The 24,834-nt window shown below is 37.1% G+C and overlaps 1 protein-coding gene and 1 long non-coding RNA gene across 2 annotated transcripts; one reads left to right on the top strand and one right to left on the bottom strand.

Moving 5' to 3' along the window:
• Window positions 1-3,811: 3,811 nt before the first annotated feature.
• znf800a (zinc finger protein 800a) lies at window positions 3,812-18,394 on the bottom strand. Its single transcript, XM_046858991.1, is given in 7 exon segments — window positions 3,812-4,126; window positions 5,024-6,173; window positions 6,176-6,913; window positions 7,070-7,213; window positions 7,304-7,399; window positions 8,749-8,875; window positions 16,085-18,394. Coding segments are annotated over 6 exon segments (2,247 nt in total). The 5' UTR covers window positions 8,867-8,875; window positions 16,085-18,394; the 3' UTR covers window positions 3,812-4,125.
• Window positions 15,828-24,795, top strand: LOC124392222. Its single transcript, XR_006927131.1, has 4 exons — window positions 15,828-15,982; window positions 18,951-19,043; window positions 19,738-19,763; window positions 19,942-24,795. It is a non-coding gene; the product is annotated as an uncharacterized LOC124392222 (long non-coding RNA).
• The last annotated feature ends 39 nt before the right edge of the window (window positions 24,796-24,834 follow it).

The following is a 24,834-nucleotide window of genomic DNA, read 5'->3' on the forward strand; positions in this document are numbered from 1 at the left end:
GAGAGAGCCCACTCAGAACAGACCACACAAAGGTCAATCAAAGAAGTTGAGTCCTCGTGCTGTGTGTCGGTGGGGCAGAAGCTTGCTTCAAAAAACCAGATGCATGAGTGCTGGCGGCTTTGCTTTAGAGGTTGCAAAAGTGGAAGGTCCGCTTGTCAGTGCTCAGACCATACGCCACACAAGCTGGTTTGCATGGCCGTCGTCCCTGATAGAATCTCTTCTGTAGTTGGCTCACAAAAAAGCCTGCAAACAGTTTGCTGAAGACCACCTGTCAAGAGCATGAATTACTGGAACCATGTCCTGTGGTCTGATGAAATGAAGATAAACTTGTTTGGCTCAGATGATGTCCAGCATATGTGTCGAAGCCCTGGTGAGGAGTACCAAGAAAGTTGTGTCTTGCCTACAGTCAGGCATGGTGGTGGTAGCATCCTGGTCTTGGGCTGCATAAGTGTTGCTGGTACTGGGGTGCTGTTGTTCTTTGAGGAAAACATAAATTCTGTCAATGTACTGTGACATTCTGAAGCAGAACATGATGCCCTCCCTTCAGAGACTTGGCTGAACGGCAGTTTTCCAAAATAATAATGAACTTAAACACACAGTCAAGATGACCACTGCCTTGCTGAGGAAGCCGAAAGTGAAGGTGATTGAGTGGCCAAATATGTCTCTAGACCTCAACCCTATTGAGCACCTGTGGGGCATCCTCAATTAGAAGGTGAAGTGCCATGTGTCCAACATCCAGCAGCTCAGTGGTCATTATGGAGGAGTTGAAGAGGATCCCAGCAACAACCTGAATTCCAAGGACGATAAAGGCAGCGCTTGAAAACAATGGTGCTCACACAAAATACTGACACTTTGGACACGGTTTTGACATGTTCACTTAGGATGTAGTCACTTTCCTTGCTAGTTATTTAGACAATAATGGCTGTCTGTCAAGTTATTTTCATTGGAGAGTACATCTGGACTGCGACACAAGCTGCACATTGACTACTCTAAAACATTCAAGTTTCATTTCTATTAGTATTATTATAGTATCCCTTGAGAACATATACTAAAATGGTTGCTGAAATGTGAGGGGTGTGTATTCATAATATACACATATATATATATATACACATACATACATATACACACCCCTATATATAAAAGAAGTCTTGCCAATTACCTTTTAAAATGTTACACCTTATTTTATGAACGTACATTGTATCAAGCAGAAGCATTTGATATGCACGATAAATAAAAATGTTTGACTTCATTTCACCCATTACACTCACTCAAATAACTCAAATTAATCATTACATACTAAAGTAGCCAGAGGTATTTTTTAGGTCTAGATATATTTATTTTTAACTGTTAACTAATAAGAGCAACATTATACAAAACAGATGCAGTAGTATCTAATTTACCTTTTGATCACAGTCGCAACTTTGTATTGGATATAATCAAACAGTCATACTTATTAAAAAAGAAAAGAAAAGAAAAAAAAGAATTTGTCTTAGCACAACCTGAGCAGCACTGACTCATTAAAGGGAAGCAGAAACATGAGCACAAACAGTAGTTACAATGCGAAAGGATTAGCAGCATTTTCATTCATTGTGGAATGGCAGATATGGATTAAAGCTGCACTGTGTCAATTTTTGAAACGTGGCTTAAACTGGTTTTTTTTTTTACATTCTGACTGATATCAATAACGTCGATTCTCTGAGGGGAAAAGTCTGCACCGAAAAATGCATCAATTTTAGCTATTGGTTTTCATTCTTGACTGCCAATCACTTTGTACATAAACATACTAATGGTACAGGCCAGACAGAGGGCCATGGCAAACTTCATACCTTCCAATTTTTTATTAGCTGATGCTGAGTTCTGTAAATTTGTTGGCAAAAAAGTTCTTAGATGAACTTAGATTAATGCAGTGAAAAGCAAATTTAAAAGCTTACAACAACAAATGACTTAATAATTGGTTTTCGTGTTATTTTTCAACTGGGTTGTCTGTTTCCCTCAAGGAAAAATTATATATGCACTCAGTCTGACCCTCATAAGAAAACAGCTAAATATTTTGCATGAAATCAATTGGTTGGATACTTATTACTTTCTATTATAATGTGAAGGCTTTTTAACTGTACTATAATTCAGCTAAATGTAAGCCATGCAACACAGATTCGACAGAGGAATGTTTTGGGAATGTGTGAGGTTAAAAGCAGGACTTTAAGAAATGTGCATGTATAACTTTACCGTGAGGGCATAGCAAAAGTGTGGATTCGTCACCTACATGTTTGTAGCTGTTATATAGCATTTGCTGTATAACTGCACAGTGCAGCTTTATTTCTTATGTAAGCAATCCTACTTATATATTCAATAATAACATATTAAAATGAGCTTAAGGAAAAATGTTCATTTAAATATCTACCCAAAGTGTGTGCAAAGCATTTACAGTTAAGCAAGCTTTTACATCTGAGCAGTGTAAACTAAACGCAAACCAAAAAGTTACATAAGGAGACAAGTACATCATCTGATCTAGTATTCATTCATCAGTCCATTTCAGAGAGAACAAGAAAAAAAAGAAATGTACCTGAATGTACAATGTATAGTTTTTAACATTAGTTCTTTAGGTGAATCTAATTAAAATGTTATATAGGCTACATTTCTATGAAAATCAGAGGGTTGACTAGTCAACAAAGCATCAATTAAATGTACTCTTAAGCTACTTTAAAGCATCAACTCAACTCAAGTAGCCCTGCAAAAAACTAAAGTAAAAACATCAGGTCAAATCAGTTATCACCATCTGTACAAGTAACCTACTCTGATTTACACAAGCCATTTTCATTTTAATCCATCAACAGAAGTTTGATGCAACTCCACAAATCATGGAGAGCATAGTGATATTTCATTGGTGACTATTCTCTCTATCTGGCATACCACCTGTCTAAAGTTGAGATGCAATCAACAAAGATGACAAGTAACATATGAAACTAAGTAAAATTATATTCTGCAAATATACTTCATTAAAAGTAAAGTGTACTGCCCACCGACTACTCAAAAAGAATGAGATATCCTTCAAAAACCATGTAACTCAACATCTGTAACTGGTCGAGAAAACTTTGTGTTAGAAGAAAAGAAATGTTTGGTTGCAGCGCCCTCTGCAGTACAAAAACAAAAATATTCAGGTGCAGGGTCTTTTACTTATGATTTGCATGGAATTTCCTCTTAAACACCATTCTGATTCTGGTAAAGCTTTCCATTCCTGTGCTGCTGCCTTTTGTTTGCTGAAGATCTATACATTCCAGTGAGCATGTGTCATTTAGGTGGATGTGAATATCTAAAGAAAGAAAGAAAGAAAAGGAAAAAAAAAATCACTTTTGCACAGGTACAGCATTCACAAAATTTATAAACACATACAATTTAAGGGATTAAATGAACCAGAGATTTTTCCTTCATATTTCCCAGTAACCCAGTGATCTAACAAATATAGAAACAATCTAATAAAAATAATTGTGTTGTGGTGTCCAAGACGTGTTTGAAATGCAGGGTGTTGTGAACAAACACCAAGAAAAATTCCTTATACCTTTAAATGTATATGGCAAACAAAATTATTCTGATATTAAAATTTAATTATTTGCAGATGACAGTAAATATATACTGCTATACAAGCTGCACATTGACTACATGAGTTTTATGTCTATAGTATATCTATAGTATAGATACACTAAAATGGTTGCTGAAATGTGAAGGGTGTACTCATATATATATATATATATATATATATATACACCCTCATACTCATATTTTGCAAAAACAAAAATCTCAACTCCACCTGCACATTTCCAATATCAAACCCCTTTATTATATTCCACATTTTGACATAGGTATATCACAAAGATATTCATGAGTAAGTTCTTTTATTTGTGGCAAGAGATTAAAATGGATCAAGAGTAAAAATAAAACCTTTGGGAAACAGCAATGCATGACAATGATGTCTGCACGAGTATAAATTGATGGGTGTGTGCTAGCTGCATCCTCAATATTTAAACCTCAATTAATTGCTCTGATCCAATACTTTGGGACAAACCCATTTCTAAGCATGAAGATAATCTGATGAAATGGGTACAGTCAAGCACTGCAGAGCTTCCATCTGAAAGTTTTAAATAAAGTTATCATTATTATTATTATATAGTACCTGATTACATTTATACATTTATAGAATTGCAGTAAAATATTTTTGCAGGGAAAAAAGACATTAACAGAATGGAATATACGAGATACAGTTTTAGATACAGATGCGGATGAAGAACAAAGTTATTTCTAGTGAAGCAGGAATAAGAATGTGAGTATTGTGTGCATCATTGTGTAATTATATATATATATATATATATATATATATATATATATATATATATATATATATATATATATATATATATATATATATATATATATATATATATATATATATATATATATATATATATATATATATATATACATACAGTAATCCCCATTTATCGCGGTGGTTAGGTTTATAAGGTGCTAAACCGTATTGACATTTTACTTCATTTTATAATGATTAATTAGATTTTTATTAATTAATTTCATTATTTCAACATAAAACTCCATAAAAACTATTCCCTATACGTTTTTTTGTATATCGTGCCAACCATGAGAGACCAGGAAAATCAGCCAAACAAGTTAGTATGCAATTCCACGATACACCGGGGGAGCGAGAGTCGAACAAGAGCGCGATAAAGCGGGGGATCACTGTATATATATATATATATATATATATATATATATATATATATATATATATATATATATATATATATATATATAAATTTTTTTTTGCTTTTTTGTGTGTGTATTCCAAAATATATGTACATTATTGTTTATCACACTGAACTATTCATTATAGTTTTAGCCAATTTTCTGAGTTCCAGATCAAAAAAACTTTTATTCATTTATAATGCTATTTCATATTAACAGAAATGGTCAATTGTAGAAGGCACTAATTTGAATTATATAAAAGACTCACCATATCAGTGCCTTCGACCGAGTACTCCTTCCCTGTACTTTAGTGCCTCCAGTTGGTGTATTGATGCTGGTCTTATGGCTTCGTCTGTGAGTCTCTAGGAAAACCTTCTTGGCAAATGCCCGACTGCACATGTCACATCCATGCAGAGAAAAGTTCTTAGTAACCCTCACCTCTGTGCTTGACTCCTGGCTTCTAGTGATGGGAGGTCCTTTGCTGGGATTGTGGCTCCGAGTAACATGTGGATTCTTTGGCTCTTGAGGTCTCTTCTCTTGTTTACATAATTTGGTGGCTTGTGAGAGTTCCTGGTCGTGATTCGAAGTGTTAAGAGATGTGAGGGCAGAATTCTTACGAGTATTCAGGTAGACCGAGGACTCGCTTTTCTTTACACTAGACGACCAAGACGAGTTTTGCTGATTTACTTTGGATGGAGTTGCTTGGTCTGATGTTGTCAGCATGCTAGATGATGGACCATGGTGCTTTCCAGGAGTGTCCTCTTTTGATGAGACACTCTTCCCACTGCTGTTGAGTACAACCTCAGCTGGTTTCTTCACTGCACGACTCTCCAGGATTGGCATGATCTTGGCCAGATAACGGGATGACTTCTTGTGAACCACTGTAATGTGACGTATGACATCTCGTTTCCGCCGTGACTCATATCTGCAGATAGGACACCCATAAAACTTGATGTAGATACTGTCATTACCATCCATGTGTAGCTCGGTGATGTGCTTAGTCAGGTTCTGACTGGAGCTGAACTGTCGTTTGCAAAGCCAACAGTACATCTGCTTGAAGTCAAAACTTAATGGAAGGTTTCCACTGTCCTCTGTGACTTTAGGCTTTGATTCCAAGCATTCTGTGCTCTTATCTGCCTCAGATGAAGTAGGTGCACTGGAAGGAGGGCCACTTTTTCCGGCGCTAACACTTTTATCAGGGTCAGTCTTTGTTTTGTTTTTCCTGGGAAAGAGAGCACGGCTGGCAGAGGAGCCATTTTCCAGTGTGTGAACCTTATGGACAATGCGCATATGCCTCCTCAACATGACATGTGAGCTGTATTTCCTTCTGCACAGCCTGCATCGAGAGGTTGTAACGTTGACCTCTTGTTGGTCTGGCTTTGTAAAGGAGCTGGGTGGTTTTGGAGAGACTGGGAACCCTCAAGCAAAAGTGGTTGGCCAGGTCGGGTAGCAATATCGGGTGTGATGCAGTCTCGCTTCAGTCCTCTGTGCACCTCATCGAAGTGTCGGCGAACATTAGCTTTAGTAGCAAAAGACTTTTGGCAGACAGGGCAACTCTTGCCAGTGGCCGGCGGAGGAGATTCTGCACTCTTGGTTTTTACCATAGACAGCAGGCTGATAGGCACTGTGCGTGTTTCAGTAAACTTGCACAACTCCTCCAGCTTCTGCCGGTGCATCTTGCGGCAGTGACGGCGGATGCTGCTTCTTGAACTGAAGTCCTTTCGACACAGGCAGCAAGATATCCTCGTTTCCTTCATTTCAGGAGCAGGTTCCTCCTCATTTTCCACTTTTTTATCCTGCTCTGTGTTTCCAATTTCTTCTGATTCCTCTACTTCTCTCTCTGGAGACTTATTAGATGCTGTATCCATGTCATCGTCTGTGTCCTCTATGTCTTGCTGTTCAATCTTTTTCGGGGCTACAGAAGACTTGCGGCGATTCGGCTTCTGTGGTCCAGGCTCTGGCTGATGGGAATTAGTGGACATGGTCTCATTCTCATTTTCATTCTCATAATTCTCAACAGACAAGTGTTGGAACACAGCATTAGGGTTGGTCTCTATGGTCTCCAGTTGAATCACATGTTCATGCTTGTCTCGTTGTGGATAGATTGCCTCCAGAAGCTCTTTGACAGCTTGGCTCTGCTTGTTTGGTTCAGAAGAATCTGTACAGAGATAAAAAAAGATGGGAAAACCTCTGTATAAAATCAGGTTTAACTGGACCTGACTACAGACACAGGCTAAAAAAAAGAAATATTTGAAGTTTAATAGAAAGTTTGTAGATTTGAATGGTGTGAGTAATACAAGACACTAATACAGACCATCTTGCTTATGATGTCCAGAAAAGCAGTAGAACTCCTTGTGCGTGACCAGATTGGGTAGACCACGGAACAGACTTCGGCAAAGCCTGCACTCAAAGATGGTGTCAACTTCTTTCAACAACATGTGCCTGAGCTGGGTCGTACCTGCAACATCATCAACACAACAGAAGTGCTGACCAGAAGGTCTTAAGGGGATTTCTCTTACTTAAAAAAAAACTTTTAACACTGATGTACCTGAGCGAAAGCACTCGATTATTTGTTGAATTCCTGACTTGGAAGTGTGGAGCTGCTGTTGAAGTAGAGGCGGGTCTCCTGGCTCAATAATATGCACTAAAAAATATGCCAAAGATTGTATATGATGCTGTCAATAACCAGGTTTGAATATCAGAACATTCATGCATGCAACTACGTGTTTAGTTTTTTCACCGTGTTTCAAAAGTACAAATATCAATGAAATCAAAGAAACCTATCATTTTTGGGCACTTTGCAATGTTGCCATAACTCATTCGGAGGTTAACATAATTATTAAATAAAAATAAATGTAAAAATTACTCAAACCTATCGGCTGACCAACATTTCAGTTGGCCTGCAAAACCAGCTGATACCAATGTTCCATGTCTAACCGGTAGTGGTAAAAATCACAAAAAGAAAACCCCAATAATGTCGCTTTAACTATTATGTAGAGGGCTGTCAAAAAGCACAACAGAAAAGCATTTGCCTTTTAATGTTGTGATCTCACGTTCCAATTACTGAAGTTGGCACATCCGTGTCTAGGAGTCTCTCAGGTTGTGAGGAAAGGCATCCTTTCAATTACTTTATCTCAATCAGAACAACACTAGCAAATCTGTGAGCTCATGTTTGAAGGAAAGAGCAGGCAGTGTATTCTTACGAGTGTGTTACGCTGTCCTTTGACACAGAATCATCAGAATTTGAGTGTGAATTAGGCTGGCTGGATTTGAGTGTGTCTTCAAATTCCCCAAGTTGGTAAACAGTTGTGATAAGGGAAAGCTACCTGATGGGTAAGATTAATTTTTGCAAGTGACCAAATTGGATCGAAAGATTCAGATAGACTGATGTTAGGAAGATACTTTTAAGAGCTACACCACTTTGTTTCCATTACACAATGTAGCTTAAATTTTATTTTGTTTAAAAGACCAGCATTAAATGTTAATATCACTGAAAAGAGATTACAATTAACTTATTGGTAAAGGGTCCTATTAGCCAATTAATCAAGTGGTGGATCAGATATTTACATTTGTAACATATCACAAGCTGGTGAAATGCTGACAAAAACACATCAAATGTAAATATATGAGCGCCGATTTTTCTTTTAAGAGCTTTACACCTATTATCATCACCACCTGAACCTATTTTAGAGACACACCCTTTCATTATGGAATTACACGGACACTTGTCTTAGAAGTAATGATGTGTCTGCCACTTCACATATGACTTCACATGGTGAATATTTTTATATTTTGTGTTAGAGAAGGTAAAAATGCATTTAAAGATTATGTTCCAAGTCCACTGAGAGACACCAAAAAGCAGATGTTAATTAATTTCCAATTAATTTAATTTGTATTTAAATGCTATTTAGAAATCCCACCTATCCAGTATTGTGTAATAACCATAAACTGAAAACGACACATAATGAATTTTATTAAAATTAGTGAGTGTACCTTGCGGTTGGTCACAGCCCTCTTGTTGTGAAGCCAGCTGGCAACTGCAGTTCCACAGTGTTTCGGTCTGACAGCACTTGTCATTGATTGGGGTCTCTTCGGTGCCAGTTTCCTCCATTGTGTAAACCTTTAAAAACATAGCCCCATATATTAATTTCTTAATGTTTTTAACAAGTGAATCTCCAACAGTAATTTTGAAAGAAGAAAAAATGATAGTTTCACTGTAATGGAGGCAGCACAAGAGGAGTGTGACTGAGAGGGAGGGCAGTGTAGGGGTGCGGTTGCAGGGAGAAGAGGTGGAAAAGGTGGAGGAGTTCAGGTACTTGGGGTCAACAGTGCAAAGTAATGGAGTTTGTGTCAGAGAAGTGAAGAAAAGAGTGCAGGCAGGGTGGAGTGGGTGGAGAATAGTGGCAGGAGTGATTTGTGATAGAAGAGTATCTGCAAGAGTGAAAGGGAAAGTTTACAGGACTGTGGTGAGACCTGTGATGTATGGTTAAGAGACAGTGGCCTTGAGTAAAAGACAGGAGGTGGAGCTGGAGGTAGCAGAGCTGAAGATGTTAAGGTTTTCGTTGGGAGTGATGAGGATGGACAGTATTAGAAATTAGTTTATTAGAGGGACAGTGCATGTAGGACGTTTTGGAGACAAGGTGAGGGAGGTGAGATTGAAATGGTTTGGACATGTGCAGAAGAGGGACATGGGGTAAATTGGTAGGAGAATGCTGAGGATGGAGCCACCAGGAAGGAGGAAAAGAGAAAGTCCTAGAAGGAGGTTTATGGACGTGGTGAAGGAAGACATTCATTTGGTTTGAAAAAGGCAGATGTAGAGGACAGGGGGGTATGGAGACGGATGATCCGCTGTGGCAACCCCTAATGGGAGAAGCCGAAAGAATAAGAAGAGGCAGGACTAGACGGAAACATTTTAAAACATCTGTAAATTAAATTAAACCTTGAAAAAAATTGAAAAAAAGTTTATATCAGTTAGTGACATTAATAATAAAGAGCTTTGCAAGTATTTTTCTATAAAAGGTTATGATTATGTGGTGTGTTTTTGTCTATCAAATATCCTTCAGTATTTTTCATAGACTGCTGTAAGAGTGTAATCAATATTAAAGCTAAAATAATTGTTGATTACAATCACGCTAACTCCGCCATACCTAACCACTAAAGGCATCCATCCCCTTCTCCCTAGTTCCACATACTCTATTCACACTACAGGACCAGGTACAGTCCAATAGTGCTATCATGTAGTGTTAACATGTATCATGTATTTCAGAACATGCTGGTGAAGGAAGAAATGTCATTTGGGCATATGGATGTCAGTTTTCCACTATGCTTTGAATGAATTATAACATACATTACAGTCTTTATTTTATTGTACATTACATTCAAATCAAAGTCTGGAAAAAATGCAGTATGTCGACTGTTGTCAAGCAGTAAGACAAGTGAATTTATAGAACAGTGGCCAAATGAAGCATGCAGTATGTTACTACACGAGTTTCAGCAATAAAATGTTGCGTACAAAAAGACTTGTAAGACAATTCTGCCTCGCTTCTTAAGAAAAAGGAGTCATTAACTACTGAAGTTTGTATGAATAGATGTTTGAATGCTATTGGTTCTAGATCTGTCTTTGCTGTCAATGTTTATCTGCTCTTTTTTTTTTTTTTTTTACAGTTAGGTTTAAAGTCAGCACATCATCCGGACATCGCTGCTCAGTGTGACTGATGTACATTACAGAGCGTGCCATGTCGATTCAGCTGTGTGTAAAGTAAGAATGCATCAAAGCATCTTGTTTTATTTAATTTGATAGCTGCTTTATGGTCAGGAACAAAAAAATTACATTGGTGACATGTTAGAGTTGGTGTTTCTACAGACTGAAGGTTTGAAGACTTGCAGTCACTGTCTACATCTACATTTGTTCAATGAAAGCATAGCCACACATAATATTGGACCAATTAACCCAGCCATGCCTACATTGTAAAGAAGTGGAAAGAAGGTCTAACATGAAGAAAAGACATATTCCACTACTTTTTCCTGAATTATTGCTCGACTGCCAAAATTTGCTCGACTGCAAATGCTCGACTTTTACACGCCGCACTGTGCAATGTACAGTAAGTTTACTGGTGGGGCTATTTTGTGTTTTGTGTATTGTCCTACACTGTCTTGTGTTGTCTTTGCACTGACTGTCTTGCACAGTTTGCACCAAGTTGCACACGATGCACTTTATTTGGCAAGGACACTTACTAGTCCTTAGCCCTGTGTTTTCTGTTATGTAGCTTTATGTCGTTTTATGTAGCACCAGGGCTTTGGTGAAACGTTGTTTCATTTCACTGTGTACTGCGCCAGATATATATGGTTGACATGTCAATAAAAGCTTCTTGACTTGAAATATGCACACCAACCTTACACTGGGACACACACAACATGCCAAAAGTAAGTAGATACTTTCCTCAAATTGGAATCATTTGAAAGCATAGGATGCTTTTGTATGCGGTAGCATTATAGTCCCTTCACTAGAACTAAGTGGTCAAGACTATGCCTGTTCCAGCTTGACAATGCCCCTGTGCAGGGTCCATAAAGACATGGTTTGCCAGGAGTGGTTTGGAAGAACTCAAGTGGCCTGCACAAAGCCCTGACCTCAACCCCACTAAATACCTAAATACTTTTGTGCATCATGAGCTGGAACGACAACTGCATACAAAGCCTTTTTGCATTAATACCTGTCCTCACTAACAGTGCTGTGCCTGAATGAGCAAATCCCTACAGCCACACTCCAAAATCTAGTTAAAAGCCACATATCTGAATCATTTTTAAACATGGTTTGGACTAAACCTAACCCTACATCAAACGTAGAAGGCATTGATTTACAAAGCATTATAGCACTAAGATGTAAGCCCATGTGCACTATACAGCCACTGTTGCTATGCCATGGGTCTGTTGTGAATTGTAGGTAGTAGTGTAAAAATGTTGAGTAATAGAGGACCATTGGCCAGTTCAGTATTATTTTTATATATTCATGCAGGCTGAATAAAATAAGGGAGCATGCCATTTATGGCCCACAGTCATTTTGTTTGACGCAAGTGGCTTAGATCATACAATATGAATCCATTAAGGGTTTTTATGTTTGTAATGTTATTTTATTTTTACTTTTTGTTTGGAAGAAGAACATTTTGAAATGTTCTATAACCATGTTTACTAAAAGATTCCAGAGTGTCTTTGAGTGTCAAATTTGACACACTTTGTAAATGAGATAATAGCAAAAATAATTAAGGCAATTTTCTTATTTTACTGCCTTGAATAAGTGACATTTGTGCACAGTAAGGAAAAAAAAGGTAAATACTGTATCTCTAAAACTGAAGTGTAAAAATTAAAAAACGAAAATGGAAAATTAAAGTCTAGTTTCACATATAATTAAATAGTTATAATATATGTAATATATGACAATTATTATATGTAAGGTAGAAGAGTTCCTTCTACACAATCACAAGTGTACTCCAGTTAATTCACCTGTTTGCCTGCAAATGCTGTTTCTGAAGTCACGAGACATGGTTCCGCCATGTGTGTAGTTATTTAAAATAAAGTCAAACTAGTAAAATAATAATAACTACTACTGCTACTAATAATAATAATAAACTACTCAATTGAATACTTTTAATGTATGAATAATTACTGTTGGTGTATCTTTGACTAAAATTTTAAAAATGATTTTATTACAAAATGAAATTCCTTTTAACCTCAGCCACCCCATCTTGACTCCCCCATTTCTAGTAGTAAAACTGCTAATTAGTCACATGTCTCTGGATGTTAGCTCTAAAATTATGGTAACACCAAAATTAGCCATTTACCACTGGCCATGAGCCCTGTTATAATGAGCACAAATTTCCCCTAAAAACAGTAGGATTCATTCATTTGCTTTACAGTGCATGGTGATGTCTTACATTAATGACTAATCCTCTATTCATGACAGAATGGTCAGACAAATTTCATTTGTTACACAGAAATCATTCAAATCTCTGAGCCAGTGAAAGATTCAAATTCAAGATAGTGTAAGTATGAACTTTAATTAATCTAGTCAACCAACATTTTGCCAAAAGCCACACCTAATTTTCAACTATATTTAACTATAGTATTACACGGTTCTCTTCTGCATTTTTCTCATGTAGATTCACCAGGTAAAATTTGTAAAAAAAAAAATAATAATAATAAAATAAATGTAACATTTTCATTGTTAAATGTCAGTTTAGCAAGAAGACAGAACCAACAGACAATATGCCATTTTCAAGCCAGTGAGTTGTTTGCTCTTTTTAGAATTTCATAGACATTAAAAGCATATAATAACTATAAATGTAAAAAGAAAAAAAACTTAATGCGTTTCCACAACTCAGTTATAAATAACAAAAAAATCTGAGAAATCAGAAAAGGACCTTATTATCAAAGTAACCCCAAGCCAAATCAGTCTGGACAGCCAACACACAGAGACACATACCACATACACCAATGCAACTTTATATCTCCAAACATACACTAACTGAAAACAGTGCAGATATATTTGTACGTCACAAAAATCTAATGAGTCATATTCATATTCAGAAATCTAACAGGTTCTGAACTAGCAGGTGCATGCTATAGAGTTGGTGTATGTGGCTTCTGAGCACTGAAGGCTCCTCCAAAGAACTGGCAAGCTTATTTTTCCTTTTCTTTATTTACCTGTGAGGAGAAAGCTTTAGCTGAAGGAGGCCTTTTTGTTCCTTTTTTTCTAGCAATTGACCGGCTGCTAATGTTATGCTAAAACGTCAATGGAAGCAAACCAAGAGCAACACACAAGCACACCAATACACCCCAATTCCAGCAAATTTTAAAATCCGGACATAGTGTAAATGATCAACTAGTCATAAATACCTAGACTTTAAGAGTAACTTTAATAAATAATAAATTAGCGTGTTTAATATGTTTAGGTGGCTGTGACCATGCCCCGCATTCACCTGCCTTTCAAACACCTGTCCATCAACGATTTTTTTTAACTGTTTAACTGTTTAAACTGAAGCTGAAGCACCTAATGCAGAATCTCTGGAATGAGGACCGTATTCTGATTCTTGTCATGTGGCATTTATTTGTGTTTAAAGACTTGCATACACGCTAAAATCCACTTAGAATAATATATTTCACAGTAATACAAGTGAAAGCAAAGAGCCTCATGCTTGTCACAAATGTTTTGTGACATCAAACATTAAACTCCTTTTTCAACAAAAGCAACACAAAGTTTGGTAGTGTGTTTAATATGAAAACCTTTAAGTGATGATGATGTCCCAGGCTGCCCTCTGCTGCACTACTGAACAATATCACAGCAAGCAATGCAACAAACAAATTCAAGTCCAAATTAAAGTGAGATACACAACATTTTTTTTTTATCTCATTCAGACACTGTTGGTTAGATACGTTAGAATTATTATAATAGAACAACAACAACATTCACATCCAGGTACATTTTAATTCATGCACCTGCACTTTCCCAGTATTGCAAGAATCAACTTCTAGACTATTCTGGTTAACAATGTAGCAAGCTGAGCCTTAAAACAAACCCAAAGAAACACGTGTCACAACTTCAACAGGCACTTAAACTTGACATGGTCCATCGCAGTCTGTGTGGGTGGCTGCTTTATAAAATGGAAATCTTCCACGCTGCCTACATGACTGTCTAAGTGTTCACAGAAGACACTGACAACACTGAGCCGTGCCCTGCGCCCAAAAACAGCGCCTATACCCAACACCGAGTACTGAACAATGTATCGGAAGAGCACCGAAACATCCCATTCAAAAGCTTACTTTGGCATAAAGGTTTGAAAGAATTGGCACCCGCTTGAGTCACATGACCGGAAAATCATTTAAAATTATAGACCGGGGACCGGCGGCGTGGATGTAACCCACTCGTAATTGAGGAAACGAGACTGGAGGATCTCCTAGAGAGGGCTCTCCATTTACCACCAGGCACAAACTTCACTCTAAACCATGTCAGCCTTTAAAGAAAAACAATAGATATATATATATGTATCAACTTAGTCTACGATCCTGCAAAACACCAGTTACAATGTTACAAATGTGCGCCATTATGTCAATACGCTGACTGATGTCGCAAAGTGGCCATGTGTCAAATCCATAACGCTCTAAAGTGCTTTTGGGCGTCGGACTAAGAGTTTCCCATTTGTGTGTGTGCCCACGGCTAGCGACGCCTACGCCGCGGATGACCATGTGCGGGTGTGTGTGCGATAACGCGTGAAGCCCCCGACAACTTCCACATCGCCAACTCCACGACCGCGTCGCTACACAATAAACACGCGGCCGAGACGCGGCCACGTTACGCCACGCGTAGGAGGACTCGCGTGCACGTTTCCGCGTTAAGACAGGTCGCTCGGCTGTGTATCGCCGAGGCTTAAAACCTGCCGGATAAGGTGGCGTGCACCATTCGATGGCCGTTCTGCGCAACACGCGAGCCATCGAGGCGCAGGCACTAAAACACAAACCTCCGAGTTAGCAACTTTTTTTGTGTTGTTGTTGTCGCCTGCTGCACGAGATCTCGTGTACAACTGTTTAACATTGCGCTTTATCCGATCAATCTCTTTGCACCGATTATAGTGTACTACGGCCCAAATCGTCCCCGTTCCAGGCCACGACGTGAGCCAGATTATCTTTGATCAAGGGAGAGTCCATCTTTTTCAGAACGCTGATAGTGAGGCTTGAGAAAAGCCTCCACGCTCAAGAGCTGACGCTTCCCAGCGAGTGCAGCGTAAAGGCGGGCTGAACCGAGAAGCCGATACAAAGACCGAACACACCATCCATCCATCAACCTGCGCGGTTTCGGGGCTGTTTTCGCGTATCTACACGATTTTCAACCAAACCCATAAAGCGAAGTGTGTTCTCAATGTAGGACGCGTCGGTTTGTGAAAAAGTGTCTGCGCTTTGCGGTGCTGTGCCACATCTTCCCTGAAGAAGCTTTGGCGCACAGGTCTGGTGACCCTTCCGGCTTTACGCGTCCTTCTCGCCGTATTTCTTTCGACGCGAGGCCCTGTAATGCTGTCTTACACACCTTTATATCTCGAATCCGCCTCGAGATATCGTTAGCACGCCTGAAAATCAACCAGGGAATTAGCTCGAGCTTCGGGAATAAGTGCGTTTTCCCCCGGCCGCACAGCCAAGCACGCTCGGTGACGCCATTTTTTTCTGCTCAGAGAAGCCACGCTCGGTGAGGAAGCGAAGCCACTCGGGTCCGCTACGCGATGTCGGGCCCAAAGTAGAAACCCGGCGTTTGAAATGATAGTAAAATGTATCGCTGGACGGTTCTTACCTTTTGTTAAAAAGGCTCGACCAAGCCTCGGCCTTCGCGAGGTACAACTTTGGAGTTCCGGTAGAGGATTTAGGCGAGTGGATGTGGAGACGGCTGCTGTGGCTGTATGGCTGCTCTCTCTCTCCGGCGCTGTCTTTGTGCACTGACCGGACTCCTCCAAACGAGGCGGCTGTTGCGCAAAGGCGCAGTTTAAACGCTCGCAACCGCACAAACGTGACCGTGTTCTCTATCGCCGTTTTGGACAGACAGACAACTGAGTTTCCCCAATCCCTTAAAACGAAACATTTTTTGTGGTATTAACAGCGCGTTTATTTATGAGAGTTGCATTAATACCAAGAAGCCAAAGGAACTCTACCCGTAGTTTGGAGTTTAGCCCAGAACACACATTAAACTTTATCAAATAATAACTTAAAACCGCAAAGGTTCACCCCTGTTACAAACAAACTACTTTAGATTCGAGCTTATTAATTTCGCATCAGGTGCAACTTTTTTAAATTGAATTGTCTTGGCGAAAGTTTGTCGCTTAGCCTAGCAATTATTAAAAGTCTTTCAGAGATACAAGTTATTTCTAAAAATCTTCCTGCACTGATGTTAGAGTGAAGTCTCTTCATCAAACAGCAGGGCTAAGCTTACTTCTGAGGATAACTTAGTCAAAAATATAACATATAATCCATATAAAACAATAACATCAGAAAAACAGGTGTTGTATAGATGACTGAAAAGTTAAGGTTACATTAGAAAACTAAAGAGACACTGATAATTCATGACTTGATGCATGTTTACTGTTGCTATTGCATTGCAGGTGAAACAGGCTGCTGCTGGACACTTTTTTAGTCTATTTAGTCTATCCAAAATGGTTTTAATTTGAGAAAGCTTGACTTTCAATATTATTAATGAAAAGACTTAAGAAACAACTCTGAACCCAAATGTCAAATTTTGCATAAACTTTAAATGTGTTGGTTCATCTAGAGCAGAAGTGCCCAAACTTTATCCTATCAAGGGCCAAAACTAAAACTTGATTGATGGGCTGGAAATAAATGCTGCATCATACCAAACTATTTATATTATAATTAAAGCTGCCATGTTTCTTCTCATTAATGATTTCATAATATTTAAACATTAAATGAAAAAAAAAAAATAGAAAACACTACTGTGCAATCTAATCTGCTTCACCAATGCAGTTTTATTTTCAAAGTTCAGGTTCAGTGAAGTTTATAGTACAGTGAGAAACAGTACAATTTACTGTGCAGTAGACTGCAATGCCTAATACATATATTCATTGACTTCTAATGAGAAACTTGAAGATGGTCCTTATTTTGCAAAGGTTTTTCCAATGGTACCCCTCTCCTTTTCATATATGGCATGGTGGGCCAAATCAAAAGTCACCCTGTGGGCCGTAGTTTGGGCATCTCTGATATAGACCAACAAATATAGTTGACCATGTTTGCCACTGTATGATTGTTTAAGTTGCAATTTGTCACTTATTAACTGTAATTACACCTCTCACAAAGACAACTTGAAGATATGATTAACATACTAATTACTTGAAGTTAAACATTTTGTATTTGCAAAAGAAAACAAAACCTTTTTCTCAACAGCAAAGGACTGTATTTAGACCCAGTATATTACAATATATGAACTACCACTATAAATATAGAGGGAAAACATCACCATATTTTGGATTTTAAATATGAACTAACTTGTAAGTGGAAAGCTTGGATAGCTTGATTAGGTGATTAGATGATAAAGTAGATGCTTATTTGAAAATCTGGGTGTAGAAAAGTGAACAGGATCATCAGTACATATTGCTGGGGAAAGAAAATATGAGTGAGCACAAAAGCAATCATTCATGTGATTTTGGGTTGGCGTTTTTTTTTTTTTTTTTACTCTTTCCTGTAATCCATATGTTTGGAATTGCAGTGTCAGTGTATTCAATATATGCTCATTCAAGTGGACTGGAATCTTGTCCAGGATGCAGTACTGCCTTTTGTCCAATATTTCATTGACTGGCTCCAGATATAGAACTTTAAACACAAAATAGACTGCTACTAAAAATTAACTAATTAGTTAGGTGATGCATATTAACATCCACCACTACCTCATAGTGACATTAGGATATTACAATCTCAGAAAATTAAAGAGAATTCTGTACACATATTCATGTGTTTCAGGAAGTGAATTTGAGAAATAAGCACAGTGAATTTCCACATTAAAGATGTTATTTTGGTCAAGTGGCCTTTAAAGAAGCATCTGGTAGAACAGGCGCTCTAGTGGTTACAAGGTGAACCACAAGTTGTTTACTTTTCACCCAATCTTGGGCATTCCAATGTACAGAAACTGTACCTCCAATGTATATGGTGTCCAATGGACATTATTGACATTGCTCAGGCTGAAAGGTAATTTTCCATCTGCTAGCTAATTTTCAACTCCATATAATCCATATAATTTACATTACTTTGGTTAGTTGCCACAAAGCCTTTAACTACTTTAGAGTGTTTTGTTAGTGAAATGGCATCTGATAGCAATGCTACTAGTATTAATTAACTTACGTAGTTACACACTCACATACTCATATCTCATTAGATTTGTTTGATATTCCCCTCTTAATAAATAATGCCTTTGTTACCTTAGTATGTTTACTGAAGGTAGCTATCCTTTCTAATTATCATATGAACTCCATAAAAACACACATAACTCCAGATGCTGCAATTTTCACTGATGTTTTATTTATTTATTTTAACTGTATTTAAATTTGTATTTATTTATTTATTTATTTATTTTGTAATGTGGTGACAATGTAGTGCCAATACCTTATAGAACTGGTCCCTGGACCATGGTTAAAATCTGGTTTCTCATGTTTTTCTAGTTTCTGCCTGGGTTTTTCCTGGTTCTGTTTTCTTCTGCCTCCCAAAAATATGGCAGAATGTGGATTGGTGACTCTAAACAGCCTCTAGTGTGTGTAAGTATGTAGCTGTATGTGTTAAATGTGGACTGGAATCCTATCCAGGCTGTATTCCTGCCTCATGCTGACTGAGATAGGACCAAAATAAAGTGGGTATCTAAGATGAAAGAATTAATAAAAATATGAATTCTTAGATCTTTGTAATTGTTAATAGACAGGTATACTGTTTTGGTAATCATCTGTGGAGCCTGAAAAAGTAAAAAATCCTGACTATTTAAAGAAACAGAATACTAGGTAAGAATAACAGTTTCTAAGCTCTAAAATTGTTTACTGTACACATCCCACAACATGAACAGAATAAAAATCAATTCTACTAAGCTTGACAATGGCTTCAGATGACAACATTATTGAACCAAGCATCATTTATCAACTGCAGACAAATTCAAAAGACACTGATAAAAATATCAAAAGACGACATAAATACAGAACTGTTCTCTTTCAACACTTGTTTTCTTATTAAACAGGATTTACAGTATATCCAAATAACTTTATATGCAACTTTTTAAAAATCTGTGACAGTTTGTTAGCATAGATGCTTCTCCAAACTGGATTATTTTTGTCTGGACATTAATATAATTAAATACTATACATCAATATTTAGTGCAGCATTATGCATGTTGACTGCTCTGTACTGATCATAGTTTAAACAGTTCTTAGCATCATGGTCTTACATTTCACCCTTCTTTCCCAGGCAGACGTGAGGTCAGAGAGGAAGTGGTAAGTTTGTTAGGGCTCTGTGGGAAATGAAGGTGTTGCAGCTGGCAACAAAACTGTATTTGAAGGGAGTGGAGCTCATGTAGAAAGTTGACTGGCTGTGCTTTTTCTCTATTATGTGCATCTCCAGCAGCTTCTGTCGGTACAGCAATCATTATTCCTTTTTTTTTTCTATTTACAGGGCCATATGTCATGTTCTGTGAGAAAAACTTTGGAGCTGTGGCCCTTTCAACATAAATAAATAAATAATAAATAAATAAATATGCTACATCTTGAATTGATGGTGCTTCTTTAACAGGGCTTATACTAGGCTGATGAAGGTATTCAGGTAAAGGGCTCCTTCCTTGCACAATTCCTCTCACCAGTAGATGACAGTAGTTCATCACAGACTGTAGAATTTTTCTTGGGCTTGTTTGTAGACAAATATTATGGTTAGTATTCTTGTGTCTCCCCAGCCTTGTTTGAGAAATGAACATCCTCTCACCCTTTGCAGAAAACACTTAAAAAAAAATCCTCCTTATTTTTTTTCTTTGTCCAAGGTCACCACTCAGCAGCTCCCGGGAGGATAAACATGATTTTAAAAAAGAGCAAAATAATTTGTTGGTTGGTTGTTTTGGGGGTCCTTTTTTACTTCGCATTTGAGAGTACTGTTTGATCTGCTCATGATTTCCTTGAAACATTAGATGTGCATTGTAAGTTATAGTATTCGTCTTTTCTTTATATTTATGTACATTAATATATTGTTCATCATAAGCTTTATGTACCTAACAAATATCTAATATATACTCATCAGCCACTTTCTTCTTCTCACTTGCTTCTTCATGCAATTATTCAGTCAGCTTAACTGAATAAGTGCATAAACTCATGCAGCTACAACTTAAGAGCTTCTTTTTATGTTCACATCAAACTTCAGAAAGGGGAAAATGTGATCTCAATTACTGTGACTGTGGCATGTTTGTCGGTGCAACTGCTTTAAGGTTTAATACATTATGTATTCGAATATGTTTTTCTGCCCACCATAGTTTTAGAATGGAATAACCATAGGTTATTTGAATTTCCATTGCCTTGCTGTCAGCTTGAACCAGTCAGTAAATCCCCAGAGAGCAGGAACTTTAAAAAAAAACTCAAATCATCCCATGACGCTATCACAATCTCTAAGATCAAAAGTTTCCCTATTCTGATGTTTGATGTGAACATTAAGTAAAGCTCTTGACCTGTATTTGCATGACATTTATACACAGTGTTACTTCATGAATGAGCAGCTGTATCTCTGTGCCTAACAAAGTGGCCAATAAATAGCCCTGCCCACCCCCATAAGAACATAAGAAAAACACTTAAGGAAATTGTTCATTCTTATATTAAGTGATATTTTAGCTTGCATGAAATGTAAAAACATTATTCTTTCTTTTCATTAGCAACAATTTTGCGATGATTTTTGGAACAAGGAATTGTTTAGAGTAAACTATAAACTTTGATTGTTCCAAATTTAACTGGATTACATTTTCTTTTAACCTGTGACCTGTGAAGTATGAAGAAAGGATTTAGCATTGGCTCATATCCTAAATGAGAATTCTTACAGCTGATCCACAATAGAATGACAATAGAAACAATACAGGGAAGTAGCTTTTAACATGTTCCCATTTCAGTTTGGCCCCAAGCAACTTTAAAAGGTATTTTATGCTTGATTCCAGGTTAGAATATATTGTATAAATCCAACAAAACAACTAATTTGCTATTATGAGCTGTAATGATACGGGGCAGAATTTAACCCAATTTTCCCAATTACCTTCGGAGTTGGATGTAATTTCGACCTAAGCCAATGTGTAGTTGGCAAAGTTTAGCGTCTTGTACGTGATATGCAATGATCAAATTCTTAGCCTTTATAAGGCCATAATCTTTTTTATCAATGTGTATCTCCTGCTGTCAGAAGATGTTTGCAGAATTAGCCATATTTTTTGCTTTTCATTAATAATAATAATTAATCATTAATAATAATTATTCCAAAAAGATGTCTGCTCCCCAAAACTGCTAATACAGCCACCTAGGAATTTCTAGATCATCCGTTTTCAAACTTTAAATGCAGCTTTTCTTTTTTTTCCTCAGTCAAATGGGGCTACTGCACTGAGCTCATAAACAATATAGTTCCTCCAATGTGATAGTGAACTCTGTTCTGTTTTATTGTAATGCAAATAAGGTTTCTTAGGAAAGTGTGTGTCCACCTTACAGAGAGGTGACAAATTAAAGGTAAAAACACCATAAAGTGTCTAGAAGTTGGCCACCATAAGCTGACAAAACACTTTTTAAATACTTTAAGTGCCTTTTCTCATTAATTCTAATTAATGGAGACTTTTAAACTTTGGACCGTTTTTCTGAAAGATATTTCCACAACTGGTGTTTTGTTAATAGATGTGGAGAGTGTTTTCTAACATCTCATTCCAGAATGTCTCATCGCTTTTTTTTTTTACTGGGTTGAATTTCAGTGACTGTAAAGTTCATAGCCCATGACTTTCAACATTTACATACTACCCAAGCCATTCAGCTCATAATTGTGCCCTGTGAATGGGGACATTTTCACCCTGAAAGAGTAAATCAGTAGTTGTTCAGTTATTTCATTGTTTGCTCTTCTTTACAAATTCTGCTTACATGTTAAGAGAAAAAAAATCCAAATAATGTTCATGATGATGAATATGATTGTGTCTCTGCACCTCCTCATGCCATGTCACGTGATCACATGCACTTGAATCACATTGTCTGGTAATTTGCTCATGTACATAAGCTTTTACACCATAATTTGTCCTATGATTTTTTTGATCCACCTTGTTCCACTTCATGTTCAGGTTATAGTTTACTTGTTTATGTTCCATGTTATTTAGAGTTGTGGTTTCTTTGTCTTTCTTTTTATGTTTTGTATATTGCACCTCAATTTAAATTATCAGCATTTGCATGCACTCCCCACTTCTTTACTGTGACATGATGACTGTGGACCAGCAATCCAGACTGTGAAATCCATCAAATTAATTTGTTTGTCCTTATGTTGCAATGAGACCAGCCTCAAACACACTGAAACTTCTCATTAATAGTCAAGCAGTGGCGTACACTTATTAGTCTTATTAGAATATTTGATTTGTTCCTTGGTGCACAATAAATGGTGACAACATTACTGTACTACCTGATCTCAAATGAGTAATGGCCCACTGATGAACAGCACTAATCACTTCATCCAGCCCACACACTGGTGAGGAATGTGACACAGCTGAATTAATCAGTATCTGGCTCCCATTACTCAGTCATAACTCATCCAAATGTTTGCAACTGGGTCACTTTTGGCAAGAGAGAACCAAACATTTAAGGCCGTTTTTGGTCCACATGACAAATGCAGTTAAAACTTTAAATCTGGATGCTTAACTTTGGGGAACTTTTCATCCACAGTACACTTGCTAATGCCATAAAAACCTGTAAACTTAAAGTCAATCATCTTCTAACCAGATTTCTTTACCATTGTTTATTTGTTGTTGTAAATACAATGTACTATTGCAGTTATTGTTTAAAATGCTAACAACATGTAAATAATTTACATCAACTTGAGCTAGCTATGATTCATTACATTTGCATTCATTGCTTATACCCAATAGCACACTTGAATTTGTGTATTAAACTCATGGATGTGGAGATACCAGAATTAAAGCTATCAACCAGTGATCCCATGTGGCCCCTGGTGGCTTGTTTATTATAGATACATTTGACTGGATACTGGAGAAACCTGCAAAATGTTGCTCTCTGAGTTCTGTGTGAACTCAAAACCCTAAAGTCAAAACATAGGAATTCAGCGGAAGATCATTGCACCTCCTGACTAGGACAGTGAGAGGGCAATGCCATGATAGTGGGAGCAAAACCAATTGATATTCTCATGCAATGTGCGGTCACTGTGTTATGACTTTAAATTTAAACTACAATTTTACACACATTTTCTTATCATTACGAAAGATGGTTAGTTTTGAAGGTCGTTTTTTCGAAAACTTAAAAAATTGGAAAACAATGCAACTTGTTCGACCTCTTCAGAAAGTAATTTCTTTTAGAAGTTTATATAATATCATCTGCCATATATATATATATATATATATATATATATATATATATATATATATATATATATATATATATATATATATATATCGACACTGTTTGGGCTATAGAATTATCCAGAATTAATCTATAAACCAATGATTGTTTCATTATTAATTGCATTTCAGCAGGCACTCAGGCTTGGATGATATCAACATACAGTCTTAGAACCTGTTTATTTAAAGTTTTCCTAATAAAAGCTTCTAAGTAACACTATTATGTAATGAACACTCTGTTTTAAACTGTTTGCGATTCACTAAGACTTATTATTATTAGTAAACACACACTTACAATGTTTTAACTATTGCGAAATGTGGTTTTAACACGGTAGTACAACCATGTGTGTCATCATCATGTGTTTTGCATTTGTATGACAGGTCGTACAGTGTAAACCCCAGAGGGCTTGAAATATGCTGTACAGTGAAGGAAAGCTTGGCACAACCTAAGTCAAGTTCAAAAGTATATTAAATTCGCACATTTTTGGTTAATTACATCTATCACTCTAACTCTCTTTCTTATTTCCCCCTCCTTCAACTGCCTTCTTTTTTATATACAGGTAATCTGGAGACATTGTTTACCCGAGGTTATGCCTGGCTGCACTGCTTAACGCATATATTCTTTTGTTAATTTAACAAGTAATAACATTTTGATCTGTTTAATAATTCACTTGGAATATACTATACTACATGGTTATACCATAGTAACTGTGGGAAAATTACACATTGAAAAACATACCATAGTGAAATCCTGGCTAATTTGCCTACTCATAATTAAACCATAATCAATGAGACAACCTAGAACACAAATACTGTTCTTCAAATCTTTCCTAATTTATATACGTGTTTTGTTTTATCTGCTATGTTGTAATGCCCTTTGAAATGAATTGTAATTAAATAATGTGCGACAGTTTTTATAACTTTTGAAGAGTATGCTATTACTGTAAATAAAAACA

Source organism: Silurus meridionalis, chromosome 10, assembly GCF_014805685.1.
Source record: "Silurus meridionalis isolate SWU-2019-XX chromosome 10, ASM1480568v1, whole genome shotgun sequence".
In the NCBI taxonomy this organism is placed as follows: Eukaryota; Metazoa; Chordata; class Actinopteri; order Siluriformes; family Siluridae; genus Silurus; species Silurus meridionalis.